The sequence below is a fragment of the Aythya marila genome (assembly GCF_965140915.1).
Source record: "Aythya marila genome assembly, chromosome: 5".
Lineage (NCBI taxonomy): Eukaryota > Metazoa > Chordata > Aves > Anseriformes > Anatidae > Aythya > Aythya marila.
Genome location: NC_139046.1, coordinates 58199320 through 58214338, shown reverse-complemented (window position 1 = coordinate 58214338; position 15019 = coordinate 58199320). Strand labels below are relative to the sequence as shown.

General features: G+C 45.3%; 1 protein-coding gene across 1 annotated transcript in view; it reads right to left on the bottom strand.

Moving 5' to 3' along the window:
• Positions 1-14769, bottom strand: part of QSER1 (glutamine and serine rich 1) — a 42291-nt gene extending 27522 nt beyond the window's left edge. The window contains exon 1 of the mRNA XM_082761039.1: positions 14248-14769. Coding sequence (XP_082617165.1) covers positions 14248-14363 — 116 coding nt within the window. The 5' untranslated portion in view covers positions 14364-14769. The remainder of the gene's footprint in view (positions 1-14247) is intronic.
• Positions 14770-15019: the final 250 nt, after the last annotated feature.

Below are 15019 nucleotides of genomic sequence, written 5' to 3'. Positions count from 1 at the left end.
CAACAACATTAGGAAATGGCCAGAAGTGCTAATTTCCAAGCCTTCCAAGCTTCCACAGACTCAGTTTTGTGCAGCACCTACTAAAAGGAGCAAATGTAAACCAGCACAACCGAGTCACTATCCTGTTGGCTTCTCTTCTTGTCTTTTGGACATGAAATTTACAGGTAGCTGACACTTACTCCAGGACACGCATGAGACTGCTTTAAATTCAAAATTCAATTGTAAACAGATGTCCAAAAACCCAAACAACTAAACCCACAGCTCTCCCTGCTGACTGCTGGGAGCGACTCCGCTTACCCTTTACATCCCCTGGGATGAGGGAGCAGTCGCTGCAGAAGGGAAAATTGGAACAGCGATGCCAGGAACCGTGACATCATGGGAAACTTGCGTGGAAGTCACCGCATAAAATAAAAGCTGGCACCACCACCGGCTTCACTTCGTTCTCATTAGGATGACAGGAGTATGTAAAAGAGAGCTGGTAAGCCTGCCAGGGTGCCATGCCCACCACACACTGCACCAGCAGATGGAAGGGACATCACATTGCAGCCTTCCAGATTAACCCTGTGCCGGAGATGCACTAACAGCAGACCTATTGCCCATTTCACCAACTTATAGGATAGAACTGCTCCTACACTCAGTATGCCAGGCTAAGGCACAAACCTGAAGAATAACAAAATTCCTTAAAAGCAAACAAAAAGCTTCAGCTGCTGCATTTTACCTGTTGCTTCTCACAGTCACAAATACATTTTAGAGCATCACCAAGCCCCAACTCAGGGAGAGCACACTCATGCACTTACCTCGTCGAGGACAGGTCTTGTGCAGTTCAGCACTATAAATCAGCAACTGATTTCAGTTAAATACTGCCTGAAATCTCTCCTGATTGAGTTGTTATTAAGGACAACCAGTAGCATAATGGGGTGATGGTACGGGTCACTTTTTGGTCTATAGGCTTAAAACGTCATAACATTTCCAGACAAAACCACAACAATAGTGCTCTACACACAAAGCATCCTGCATTTATATAGGCTTTACTCTATGCAAATATGTTTACGCGTGACAAGTTTTTAAGTTAAAAAAACACAGGCACAGCTAGAAAAAAAAAAAAACACAAAACTTAGGACATATGATGCTTTCTGCGGATTTATTTTTTTTTAAATAAAAACGTGCTACACAAGAAAATACATTTCTAAACTGAATCATGGTAATGCATGCACTGTTAGCAAGAATTATCTCCACCGACACGAATTCTGATCTTGTGAAATCTTTCCATCTGTAAGTGGTTTTCCTTCGTTTCTTTTCAAGTTTTCTCAAAGCACCTATGCACACAGAAGTATGCGGTGCTGGTTTTGCCCCTGTGCATGTTTACAAGGCAAATTATACTCTGGGTATCACTTGTACAGCAGCACATCTTCCTTCTCCCATTTCAGGCTTTTTCAGGAGGAGAGAGGCAGGCTTCCACTGTTCTGGGCTGGGGGGTCTACACTTGGCACCAAACATCCTTCTAAAGGGGTTAGACCCACAAAGATTATATCGAGTAATATCGCACCATTCCTCCTCTTACGTTATAATAGAAATCATTCACGGGCAAAAAAACATATCAATCTTCCTTCACATTAACCACCTGAACAATTGTGAGTTTTAAAAATGAATATTTTCTTTGCTCTAAAATTGGTACTTATTCTGGTTGGTTGGTGAAGACCGATTCATGTATCCCCCCCTGCTCCCTTGCAAGAAACTCCTTTTTTGTAAAGGAAGCGTACAGTACACTCAAAGATTACAAGAGAGCTTAACACACAAGCTTATAGATATGAGGCAGAACACTAAACGATAAAAGCAACTTCTGAAAAAGGCAGACAAAGACTTAGCAGCAAAGAGAACACCGGAAAACAAAAATAACCTGGAGACCTGCATCCCCAAAACCTTGTTAGTTACTAGTATCTCAAAATTCTCAAAAAGCTTCTTGAATAAACTTTATTTTTATCGTGAGAATAATCAAAGCATATGATTTACTTTAAAAAAAAAAAAACAAAAACAAAAACCAAAAAACTCCCAGGTCACAGTTAATGCAACCGCAACCTCAAAAATGAATCTGCCTTTCAATAAAAACATTGCATTTATTAGAACGGTTAATTGTTTATTGTATAATTACTTGTTGCTGGAATGTAGATTCTTATCTCAAAAAACCTGCATATGCGCCTTTGGTTTACATAAGCTTATCCTAAACATAAGCAGAGCAATCTGAAAGATTACAGCCTCGGGGTTTCTTTGTATAAAATTAAACTGTTTAAACAGATGAACTTAGCCGACTCATTATTTGCATATCAGAAGTACATTAAGCATGGCAAATACCACGATGGCCATCAAGTCTTTCACGCCCTGGTTTCCAAGTTTGTTAGAAAACCCCGGGGAGCTCCTCCTTGCTGGGTCACTTAGTGAAGAAACCACGTTCACGCTGCTTGGTACTGGCTGGAAGGTTACCATCAGCTGCTCTTTAGTGGCCCCAAAACATTTCCTCCTTTATCGCTAATCTATCAACGTGATTTTGCACTTCCAGTGGCAACAGCACAACAGGATGATTACTGCTTGAAAGTAACACAGATTTGGGAAACGGTTCCCTCTGAAGTTGTTTTTCATTTAAGAGGTCCATTCAATCTTAACATCATACCTAAGTGCCCTGTCAGAGATACCCCAAGATCGCATCATCACTTGTCATTACTGTAAGGATGCAATCAAAACATTCTTGTCAATGGGAGCAAAACTGACCCAAATACTACTGTTTTTTCAGCTACATCAATTAGTTTAATAGAAGACGTTAGCTCTCCAGTAAAATTCCCCACAGAAGATGTGTACCTTTTGCACTTGGTACCAGAACACCTCAACCTCGCATTACAGCTCCTTCTTATTGCCCAGCATTAAGTCTTTCCTGAACCAGCTGGTCACGTATCGCTTCATATTGCTGTTATTAAGATAATTTATTACCACAGCACTCTTCAACTTAATTGCTTTATACAAATTTAGGTCACCAACTGCAAAAGGTTATGGAGTTACATTGCGTGAGCCGCCCTCCTCACCTGCCAACACAATTCTTTGCTTTATGCTTTACGCTGCTGCCAGATGCATTTCCTAATTTCCAACTCCAATGAAAGCACCACTTTTACAAGGAAACAAAACTTAGTTACAATAAGCACTCGAGATAAAGAGTACATGTAGCCTTTTTTTTATTTCTCTTGGTTTCTTCAAATAGCCTTGCTCTACCCTAAGCACTCACACGGAATAAAATGCAGAAGTAAAACCACTGAAAACTAGTATCTTAATTTACTCAATATTCGACAGAAAAAGCATCAACATGCAGAATAAGGTTATTTCATCTACCTTCTTTATTTTCCAAATCAGCGTTCATTAGAGGTTGGCATTATTTATTTCTTTAAGGTTAGTGACTGCGCAATTATTTCAGGTCTAGGGTAACACACGATGCTTATGTGACAAACAGACCAGGACCTTTTAGAAGCAAAATATATTTCTGCGTGCAATACTTTGTTCTTAGGCAGCTGTAACGTCTGTCTGGTACAAAGGAAAATTGCTCCCCAAATCCAAGCCTTTAAATCACGGGGCATTTTCAAAGTGCTTCAGCTGCAAAGGCTGCACGAAGTGAAACCGGTCAGCCAGAAGACGAGCAGTTTCCAAAACACAGCACCACTCTCTGGCTTGCAGAAACCCAAACCAATCCAACCAAGACAAAAAGCAACAACCCCGCACGCACCATGCAAACGGCCAGACCTGAGGTCAGGGAGGGAAACGATCTGATTTCATTTCGGGGCAGCCTACTACCTGGGAACAGGAGAAGCACCTTAACTCTCGTGGGAAGACGAGTAGGCATACAGTCTGCCTGTCATTAAAGCACCAAAGCGGAGAGAAAAAATGCACTGCTACCTTCACGTTGACAAGGAAACACCTGAAAACTCATACTTTGCATTTTTTCTGACTTGAGATGTATGTGAAATAGGGGAAATAATACTCCAATTATTTGAAATAAGTTTCAATTAAACTATATTAAAACAAACAAAAACCTTGTGAATTTAGCTATCTATCTGAAGGCCTCTCCCTCCAGGTGGCTCTCTAGCTACCCGACAGCAAGCTCCAGTTCAGAGCAAAGCTGTTCAGAAGTTTCACATACCACAGAACTGAACAACTCATTTCTAAATATTAAACATATTAAAAGCACAAGAGATATATAATTGATAGGCAGCTTGCAGTTTACATCTCTTTTTGTCCGGTATCTGTATTTTACATGTTTAAAATCAAAATTTCAGCTTGCATTATCAACAAACCCATTATCAGGGTCATGTTTAGAACTGTTTACATTTATATTAGACTTGTTTTGTAGTGCTGTATGCAATGTTTAACACTATGTTTAAGTATCTTTGTTAATTTGCCTTTACTCGCAGCATCCCACGGAGGCAGAAGGAAGCAGTATTGCTTGGGAACATTACTTGAATGTATTACAGATTAAACGGAGGGTCAATGAAAGAAGGCACGGCCTCTAGCTACCCTGCACTCCAACAGCAGCCGAGGTCACCAGCGTTTGCTACCGTCTGCAAGGCACTGCTATCTACTTCTAGGTAGGTACACCTAATCGAAAAATGGGGTTGAGCTTTTATTAAAAAGCAATGACTCCAAGAAAGCAAAGCCATGAACTGGGATGCGCCTAGGAAGACAGCAGTTACTGAAGAGTTTGATACTGTTCAGAACATTTCATCAGCCCTGATGAAGGCCAACACCCTACTGAAACTTTTAAAGCAAGCCCGTACAGAGAACAGAAAGTGTTTCAGGAACTAATTCCAATGTAAGGAAAACCAACTCCTGTTCAGCACAGATATGTTTTCCTACTTATTGCAGTGCAAAATTATTTAGAAATATATACAGCATGCAATTTTTCACCTCCATTTCCCAACCTCAGACATACTGTGAAGAAAAAACAAACTCAACAACAGAAAATGCACCAATACTGCAGGAACAAAGTTGATTCAAAGCTTCCAAATTGTGGCAGCTTCAAGAAGAGAGCAACCTACTCGCTTGACCCTCTCATTAGATGACACAAAGAAGAGATGGTCCTTAATATTTGATGGTTCAACCAACATGTGCACGAAGAGAAAGAATACTATGCAGTCTAGAACAGTTATGGTATCCACGAGGCAAAAGAAAAAAAGATACTTGAAAAATTAAGTCCACCATTGAGAAATCAGAAAAAAAGTACCCAGGAAGTTAACACATCTTAAAAGGTAGGTAGGACGTTCCTTTGGGATGTTACTGCACATAAGAGCATAGGTCTTCAGCATTTGCCTGGTTTGTTTTTGAACTATCACATCAAAAAAAGAATAACTGTCAACATTTAAAGGTACTATTAATGCTCCATGTTATTCTTCAAGACAAGTGACTTTCAGAAAGATAGAAAACAGATTTAGGCTCCAATAGTATGGTATTTCAGTAAAATAGGGAGTAGCAGTATTTTATCCATCACCTCAACTGCATGTTATGTCACACTCACAACCTTTAACATCATTCCAGACTATGGTATGACCAAGTTCCTTGAGGAACTTGGGGAAGGAAACACGCCTTACCTCCTCGCCTCCCAGGGGTCGAGATACAGGCTTCCAAGAATAACATTTCGAGGCAGAAAATTACATGCCCGAATGACCAGAAGTTGGTGCTGTTCATGTGATCCTTCACCTGAATACATGTCACATATTATGAGAGGAAAAAGATTTCATGGCAAAACAGATCTGGCTCCATTTTATTCCCATGCTAATGTGCCTGAACTCTTTATGCTTGAGCCTTTTAAAAATAAAAAACCCAAAAGTGCTTCAGGAAAGCCAAAATATTCTTACTGGTACTTCAGTACTTGAGTGCAAGTGCTGGCTTGCCTGACTAAGTAACCCACGGAGCTCTTAACAACAAAGACAATTATAATTCTGTTTTCATAAAATCAGTTAAACTATGTCTTTAAACTATGAATGTGAAAAATTAATATTCTTATTCCTATAGAAACAAGCTATTTCTAAACTTTAACTTCAGGTATATGAAAGGATTTGACACACTGCCGTATGTTCTTTTTTAAGGTATACAATCTAAACTGTGTTTCTGTTGACATGATCTACATCTCAAATGTGGTACATTTAGTAAGTGACCTTTTTCTCCTCTCTTCCACCCCCCCTTTTTTTTTTTTTTTTTTTTAATTAAATCAGTATTGGCAAATACCACCACCACTTCTCTTCGCTCTGTAACCTAACCAAAGCAACTTCCCAAAAGAAATACCAGGGTTTACAAAAACCAGACGTCCTACGAAAGGCAAAAATAGTCCGAGGGGTGAAGATACTTCAAGTTCAGAATTAAAATTTTAGATACAAACACTACTTCCAGTTCCTGAGGCTCTCCACTGCTCCAAAGCTAGCAGCAGGCCAGCAAGGAGCCAGGAGCTAGGGCAGAACCTGGAGCATTCAGGCGCTCCCGTGTGCCCCACAACACAGCACCCCAAGGCTGCTGCCGCCACCCGGGAGAGTGGGAATGCTCTGAGGGTCACACATCTCCCCAGTGCCTTCTAGTTCACTGATCCCTGCAGAAACAGGAGTACGAACCCTGCTCCATGCAGCTTACAGCATGTAAAGAAGTGCAACTCTCTCTTCTCGCCTTTTAATTACTTCGGCACTACATTTGTTTAGCCTTTTCTCTTACCTTTTCCCCATGAATACTTTCTCTTTCCCCAGCGTGGAGATAATAGCTGTGATTGTGTTAATTAGTGCTACTTCTCTCCCGCAGAGCTTCACTCACAGTTTTGAAGATTTTTGCAACAGACAGTCCTGGAGATCTGGCACTTCCTCCACCACGCGATACTATTCTGCTGTCAGCAGCTTACGCTGGAATACTTGAAGCTATTCTCAAGATCACCACAGCATTAACACAGTTGGCTGAGAGACACACGGAAATATTCCATTGATTTTAATAATGAAATTATATTTCAGAATAAAAACGCAGTATAGCTTTATCTGAGGATGTGGCTTTAGCCACGTCAGTGCCTTATTAAGCATTCATTTCAGCTACTGAGATTCTTCACAACCCTTCTCCTCCCACCACTATTACAGTGCCGTAATTTGTGGTGAACTTGGGCATTACCTTTGAGGTACTGTAAGAACGTCTGATATCCATTTCCAAATAAGCCTTTAGTTTCCCAATTATACGGAAAAGATAAAGCCAAAGTTGAGATGTTAATCGCAAAAGAGATGCAAATACATGTCCCATCAACCGACAGAGCCACCTTAGGCAACACCTCTTCATCACCACACCTCCAAGGGCCTGACAGCCACGTAAACCATGAAATATCTTCTACTTTAGACTAGCAAAACCGAGGCACAAGCACTAACCCACTCAGATTCACAAAAGAGGCCACCCCTCACAACCAGAAACAGAATTTCAAACAGCTGGTACTGAAATAAGAGTCAATTTCTCCAAGTTTCACTAAACAAGAATTTCCCAGAGCTCTAAACCTTCGTGAAGATCAGGTTTGGCAGATCAGAGCCACGGGAGAACTTGCACAGCATCGAGGCAGCGACTCACTGCCTACATCTAGGAACGCAAGCCGCAATATCCTTGTTCATCTATCTGCACAGCCCGTGGTTCAAGGCAACTAAATAGCCTCCAAGTCTTCCAGCAGGCCTAGACGTTTGCTACATTGGTTTTCCCCTTCCCACAACACACTTACACGGGTTAAGCAGCTCGTATGACCTCCTTTAGATTCAAGAAAGAGGCATCTCTATGACTAACACCCCTTGTATCCCAGTTTGGGAGGCGTACTCAGAGAAGATTAACATCGTAAAACACGGCTGCAAGAGTCCTTTGCATTAGAGGCAGCATCAGAGGGTGCTGCTCCCTACTTTTACGAGAATGGTTAGCGTGGTCCTTGAACTTAGCTCTTGCACCTCTCCATCAGTGGTCTCTTCGCCCTAAAACGGATTGAAATGCACATTTTTAACCTTCTGAAGAGGACTCTGGCTAACACATTGTCAGCAGAGTTTCAGTTCAGCTGAAAATACCATACAAACCCAGCTGCATGGGAATGCTGCAACTAGGAAGACCCACCCTATTCCAAACAGTAGAAAAATAGTTAGAGCTGCATGGCATTTACTTTGAGGAGGGAAAAACATAGCCGTATGAAACAAATTCCCCAAACATGCCCCAAGTATTCACTTTATTTTAGACTTCCTAACTTTCAGGCAGATGTCTAAAACAAAACAAGTATTAATAAAGATCAAGATGGCACACACACATACAAATTAGAAAAATCCTTTCATTGGTGAGAAAAATTGTGTTCTCTTTAGAAGAGAATAACAAAAGGGAGTTTTCTGGAGGGGAAAAGATCAGAAGGAAATCCCAGCAGCTCTGAGCATCAGTAACCCCCAGGTCACCGGTTCTAGCAACAACTGAAAATAGTTAATAAATGCTTGCTGCTCAGATGCTTAGCAGGTTAGTTCTCCGGGATCACCCTTTCTATAGCAAATGTTCACAATCAAGAAAAACCTAGCAGAAACGCTATCCTTGGCAGACACTGTAGAGAATAATGAAATAGGAGGCACATAGGAATTGGAGGATTATTCACTGCCTAGCACTGGAATTTTTGACACGAAGAAGAGAGAAAGTAAACAGGATGTGGTGTGAAACACTAAGTTGCCATATTTCTGAAAGGGATTTCCTGGTCAGAAAGAAGTGCAACATGCAACGTGCAGCACACGCTGGTACATTCAGTATCTCCACGAAACATCAGCCCGATTGCACACACACCGCACATGCGCACTGGTCGTTTGTCTGGCAGGGGCTGAATGCTGAAAAGCTTTCAAACTAGTTGCCAGACATCTGGAAACGCTAGACGAAGGGCCAAAGCCCTCAAACCCTTCTCACACAACGCTGCTAGGTGAAAGAGGGCTATCTCCAGTGAAATCTAGACATACGACAGCCCTGTGTAATTCACAGAGAGTTATTACAGAATAAATATTCCTTAGTATCCTCCTATGTAAATACCCTCAGATAAGGGTGCCTAAGGGTGCCTTCTCCCTGCTCGGTGTAATTGGTTACCCTGCACAAGTCCTAAGCAAGCATCAGAGGTAGGCATGTAGAGCGAAGATGAAAAACAAGAAAAGCGATGCGGGCAAATAAAAGCTTGTCTAAACATATAGAGGTTCTTCCTGAACTGTTTCGGAATAAGAAAGCACAAGTACGCAGGTATTCATGAATAAAAGCTCCTTGCCTCTGTTCACTTTAACCCGTGGCCAGAGAGCTTTTGAGGACACTGAGAGCATCCCCTCACCCGTAACAGCCCATTCATAGGAAGAAAACCAGAAAGTAATGAAAGAAGAGGTGGCAGAAAGACTAGCAGAAGTAAAACCAAAACCTGCGACATCTAGATACGTAAATCTAGTACTTCCTAGCTTAGAGCTGAGCCTTCTCTGAGCACATTATTTCTTTTTTTTTTTTTGTTTAAGCACGCTACGAATTCTCCATCCTCTGTACTTGCACAGCAAGATGTGCCCTGCTGGAAAGGCCGAACGCTGCACGCTGCTCAAAGTTATTTTTGTCACACTTAAGGCTACTCGGGAAGGTTTGTTTGAAGCGCGAGTGTTGATGTGCTGCCTTGTAGCTGTATTTATTTTATTTTTAAGCAGATGGAATAGGTAATCCAAAAAGACTTTGTGATATGCAGAGTTGTGAACACTTTGACAAAATACAGCAAATCAAAAAATCCAAGGAAAATACACCCAATCCATATGAGCTCTAGTATTGTTTATAATGAATATAACCCAGTCATAGGTGATTTTTTCCTAACAGGAACAAAGATTTTTCTAAAAACAACCTCCTTCCTATGGCACCATCATGCCAGAATCAACAGCATCTCCAAAAAAAAATAAAAAATAATAAAAAAAAAATGGTGGGCAAAAGTACAGAAGCAACAATGGGAAAAGGTTGCTCTCTGGTGATATGGTGATATAAAGTAAACTCCTGTACTTAAAGTAACAGGATGGAAGATAAGATACAGGTACGGGACCAAAAGACTTTTTGCAAAGGTGAAGGAATACAAAACCTCTTTCTTTCAGAACAGCAACGTATTGAGTAACCAGCGGCGAAGCTCTCGGCTGCATGGGAAAGGGCTCTCATCCGAAATATCACTGCTGGTGATCTTGAGACAGGCCCAGGGCTCAACAACACGCTGACTTACCAAGCAGCAGGGTCTGGGCAGGAGGCACACCGCAGACAGCGATGCAGAGACTGAGCCCAGCACCTCAGCGGGGCAGAGGCCTACGAGGCCGCGCTGCTCCCACCTCAGCTCCCTGCTCCTCTGCCAGCACAGCCGCTGGATGCCCACCTGTCTGTGGGCACAGGCAGACCCCACAGCTCCCCAGCTCACAAGGAAGCCCCACACCCTCGTACCATCAACTCAAGGGGGGGAGGAGGAAGAGGACAGGGAGCTCCCGCGCCTCACGCACCGTGCCCGCACATGAGGCGTTAGCTCGCTCCTTCCACGCACTGCCCTGTCACCATTCCTCGCCACACGAATACTTAAAATGCTTTCCATGAGGTTGTTGTTACAGTCTTCGGCACATAATTTCAGACATGCCTGTCTGGTTCGTTCTGAAACTTCAGCAAAGATTTTAAGGGGTGACTGTACTTCTGCGCCTGTGGGGAGCTGAGGGGCGTACAGCAAGGGCGTATTCGGCCTCCCTGCTCATTCAGTCTTCAACCCCATCCCAGCTGTCATGTCAGGGTGTACTGGGTACGAGTTAAAGCAAGAAAAGTTTTTAAAAAAAAAAAAAAAACACACACAAAACCAAAAAAACAGACACAGGTTAGCGAGTCCCTGTAAAATACCTGTGCCACACCATGGACTGCTCGTGTTTTATTTTACGCTTAGAAGTGTTTTAAACATTGAACCATGACAGACAGCTTGGTAGTATTTAAAAGTGACGTAGCTTTTTATGTTTAGAAAGTTTATTTAATCCTTCTGTGCCTTTTTCTTTTAATAGCAAATGTTTTAAGTGTATTGTTTATGAGCTTTAGTGTTCAACATCTGAAACGCTACGCCACAGGGAACTTTCTGTAGGGAATGCGTTGAACAACAAACATGGTTTTTACCTCTCAGAAAATTTCATTGGATTCAAGTTTTACACTTTTCTATATTATCTGCATTTTTTATGCTTTCTATAGCTATGCAGAAGTCTATTATAATTTAAAATTGAGCCCTACCTAAATTGCAATTACCATACCACTGTTACAAATAGCGTTAGCTGGCCAGCTATGCAAAAATGTAAGTTATAATACTTAAATATTATGATTTTTTAAAAAAAGTTTCAGTCTCACAGTTACATAACTTTCCCTATGAACTATCACTGTAACTTATTTGTTATCTTAGATTAGCCGCTATAAATATAGGCCACATTCACAGACATTTGGTTAAGAACCATCTCAAATTAGATGCTATAAGAAACATATGTTTGGGTAGGACAGAGATGGATGAGGACTGCCAAGCTAGAAGAAACATCAGAAACCACGGCAGCTGCCATACAATCTAAGGTAACTGTGCCTGTCATTCCGTCACACACAACATGAGACTTGGGCCCCAGAGCTGAGGTAACAACCAAACAAGACAAGCTCCCTCCACTAGCAGAAATCCTTCTCTGTATGACCACCAAGGAGCCTCGCCAAGTCGAACGCGTACTCAACCAGAAACCTCATCATCGTTATTGCCTTTCTGCGTTTCTCTTTCCAAGTAATTACGACGGTCTCTCAAACTATTACACGCTCACTATGTTTTCTGAAGACCACGTCGTTCTCCAGTAAGCAACAAATAAGCGTGACAAGTATTCACTACTCGATACAGGACAGTTCCAGTGATTTCCATCATCGCCCTTCCCCGTTTCGCCAACTTCTCCTATTTACGATGGGAAAAGTTATGTCACAGCAGGCCTGGTAAGAGCGTCCTCACAATACTCCGCCACACGTTTCCTTTCAGTTGATAGGAACAGTGCCATTGCACAGACAAAACAGTGCCTGGAAGAAATAAGGAGCAGGATAAAAACCAGATGGCTGAAGTTAAGTGCAGGACAACAGGAGCAACGCTTGCAGGGAGGAGAAATCATTTTGATGAGCTAAGACTGAACACGGCTCTGCACACAAAGGGAGCATAGCCTGCCACAACATCGCCCACACCAGCATAAATATCAGAAGAGCCAGAATGAAACACTTATCTGCATCACCTGAAGGCTGACTGCCTTGCTGCCAAGCACCAGATGAACATGACACATCTTTTTTTTAATTTAACATCAGGCTAATGCAGCTTCGGCTGCCGAGATGACTACCTGTCAGCCACAATCAAGAACACCATTTTGAAAATTGGAAAACCATCCACAACATGAGCTGAAAGCGCGATCAGGATACTCGGCCGCAGCACATCTGCACCCTCACAACTTGCTGCCAGGCTGGTCCAAGCCTTGGCAGTAACAGGCCCAAATCCTGTGTCCCAATTCCCCAGCAACCACCTCCATCCACACTGAGATGGACGGGATCAGCAGCAAGGGATCCAGAAGCACCTCGGCATGCTCAGACTGTATTTAACACTGAACAATTTGAGCTGTGTTCGGTGCAATCTTACCGAAGACAGAGTATTTTAATTCTTACTGAAATGAAGTGAAGCCCAAATAAGAACCCAGTACAGGAGCACTTCAAGCACATACTGCGTACAATTCATGGATTATTTTTTTCCTGCCATAGCTACAGTTACAAAAGAAAAGTTAAAACATTTCAGTCAACACCTTTAAAATGTATCATTTAACAGCATCTACACAGCCTCGAGACGAAACTTTTAGGAAATGAAAGCGAGATCATCTTGACACTGCTTCCTAACTCACAGCAGAAATGCTGTTATACAAAGAACAGATTTGGTATTACCAGTGTGATTTTCTTTGGTTAACAGGTTGACTTGTAAAGGCAGCTTCTGCAAGGTACCTGTCTTGGGACTGCTGCCTATGCAACTTCCATAAAGGAACTTCCCAAATACAAAATTAATATTGCTTTAATACAGCATCTACTAAAAATACTCGTTAGATTTCTGAAAGCAGGGTTGTGTTGTTTCTGAACGCAGAAAATAATCAGAAAGCATTTGTCTTTCTTCTAAGACCCTGGAGGGATCCACTCTTGCTGTGCACCACAGATTCTTAACTGACCTGGAAAATACAAAGCTTCTTCGTGGAACAGCTGACACGATCCTCCATAGATGCTGAAAACTGGCAAGAGCGATACAAAAAGGACGTGTCACCGCCTTCCAAGGAAGCCAACATATTAACACGACCAAAAGCAGTCCAACGATTAGGAAGAAAGACGAAAAAGAACAGCAGGAGACCTTATTTTGCCATGCAGGCAACTCTGGAGAGGAGCAGGCGGCTTCATGGGGCAAGGCTCCGGCCAAGGAAGCGACCCTCCTTGTCTGTCAAACAGGGAACCTGGAGCTCCACAGAGGGCCCATTACCTTCTTTCTTAACATCGGCTTAATTGTTCCTAAAACGCACTGTCAAGGAGGATGGCAAGGAATTGGAGGGCACCCAGAAGAAAACTGATGTAAAAATAAAAAAAATATGAAAGGACAAGAATGGCTGGTAGCAAACTCCAGGAGACGGTGTGTTTTTCTTAATAAGGAGAACATCGCACAGCAAATTGATGGAAGTTCCTAAGACCTGGAGATCTGACAGCTGGGGAAAGGCGCCTTAAAACGGGCTTTGGGCGCTTCGCTACGACTCCCACGGGTGGCTGGCAGCTTTTTAGCCGCTTTCCGAGCGCGACCGAGCAGCGAAGCCCGCAGCAGCCACCCCGTGCGCTTCGCTCCAGCGAGCACCGCGCCGAGTCCCGCCTGGCCGCCGGGCTCCGGCTGCCCACGAAGTCACCCGGGGGGGGGGGGCTCCCCCAGCCCGGGACCACCGCCGGCACCCCGCGGGGAGGGGGCAGGGGCAGCGCAGCCCCGCGGGAGCCGCTCCTCGTGCCCGGGGGCCGCGCATTGTTCGCCGGGCACACGCGGGGCGCTGCCCCCCTCCCGCCGCCGCCCTGAACTCTTGAACCCGGGGGCGCAACAGCGGCAGCGGAGGCCCCGCCGCGGGCCGCCAGGCCCCGTCCCGGCCCTGTGCCGCAGCCTCCCCCCCCCCCACCCACCCCCTTCCTCACCTGGGCTTGAGGCTGCCGGCGCCCCGCTCGTAGGCCCAGGCGGCGCTGGGCTGCGCGGCGGCGGCGGGGGCCAGCGGCTCGGCGAAGCCGGGGGTCGGCGGGTAGTTCCTGTCCATCAGCGGGGCAGGGCGCGGGGCCGCGATAGCAGCAGCGGGAGGAGGAGGAGGAGGAGGAGGAGGAGGAACGGGGGGGGGGCTCCGCTGGGGCCCTGCGCGCAGGGCGGCGGCGGCGGCGGGGAGCGAGAGGGGCGGCTGCGAGCGGCCCCCCCCCGCCTCATGCGGGCCCGGCCGCCGCGGCCCGGCCCCCCCCGCCCCGCTCCGCTCCGCTCCGCTCCCCTCCCGCTCAGCGGCGGGCGGCGGGCGGGCGGAGAGCCATGTCGGGCTGCTCCTTCCCAGGATGCACCTCCCCCGCCACGGCCCGCGGCGGCCGGGGGCTGAGGGGGGGGGGCGGCCGCCGCTGCCGCTGCTGCTGCCGCTGCCGAAGCCGCCGCCGCCAGGGGGAGGAAGGCGCCGCCGGTTTTGGGGCTGAGCCCAGCGCTGGGGCTTTGTTGGAGGGGCCGGGGCGGGGCCATCTTGTCCCCGCCGAGCGCCGCCGGGGCCGGGCAGCGCCGCCGGACGGGGGCAGCGGGGCTGCTGACAAGATGGAGGGCGCCCCGGGGGGGACCGCAGGGGAACTGAGGGGGGCTCCGGGGGCTGCTGCTGCTGCTGAGGGGCCGGGGTCGGCCCCGGCAGCGCGGGGGGGGGATGCGGGCAGCCCGGCTGTGCCGCCCCGC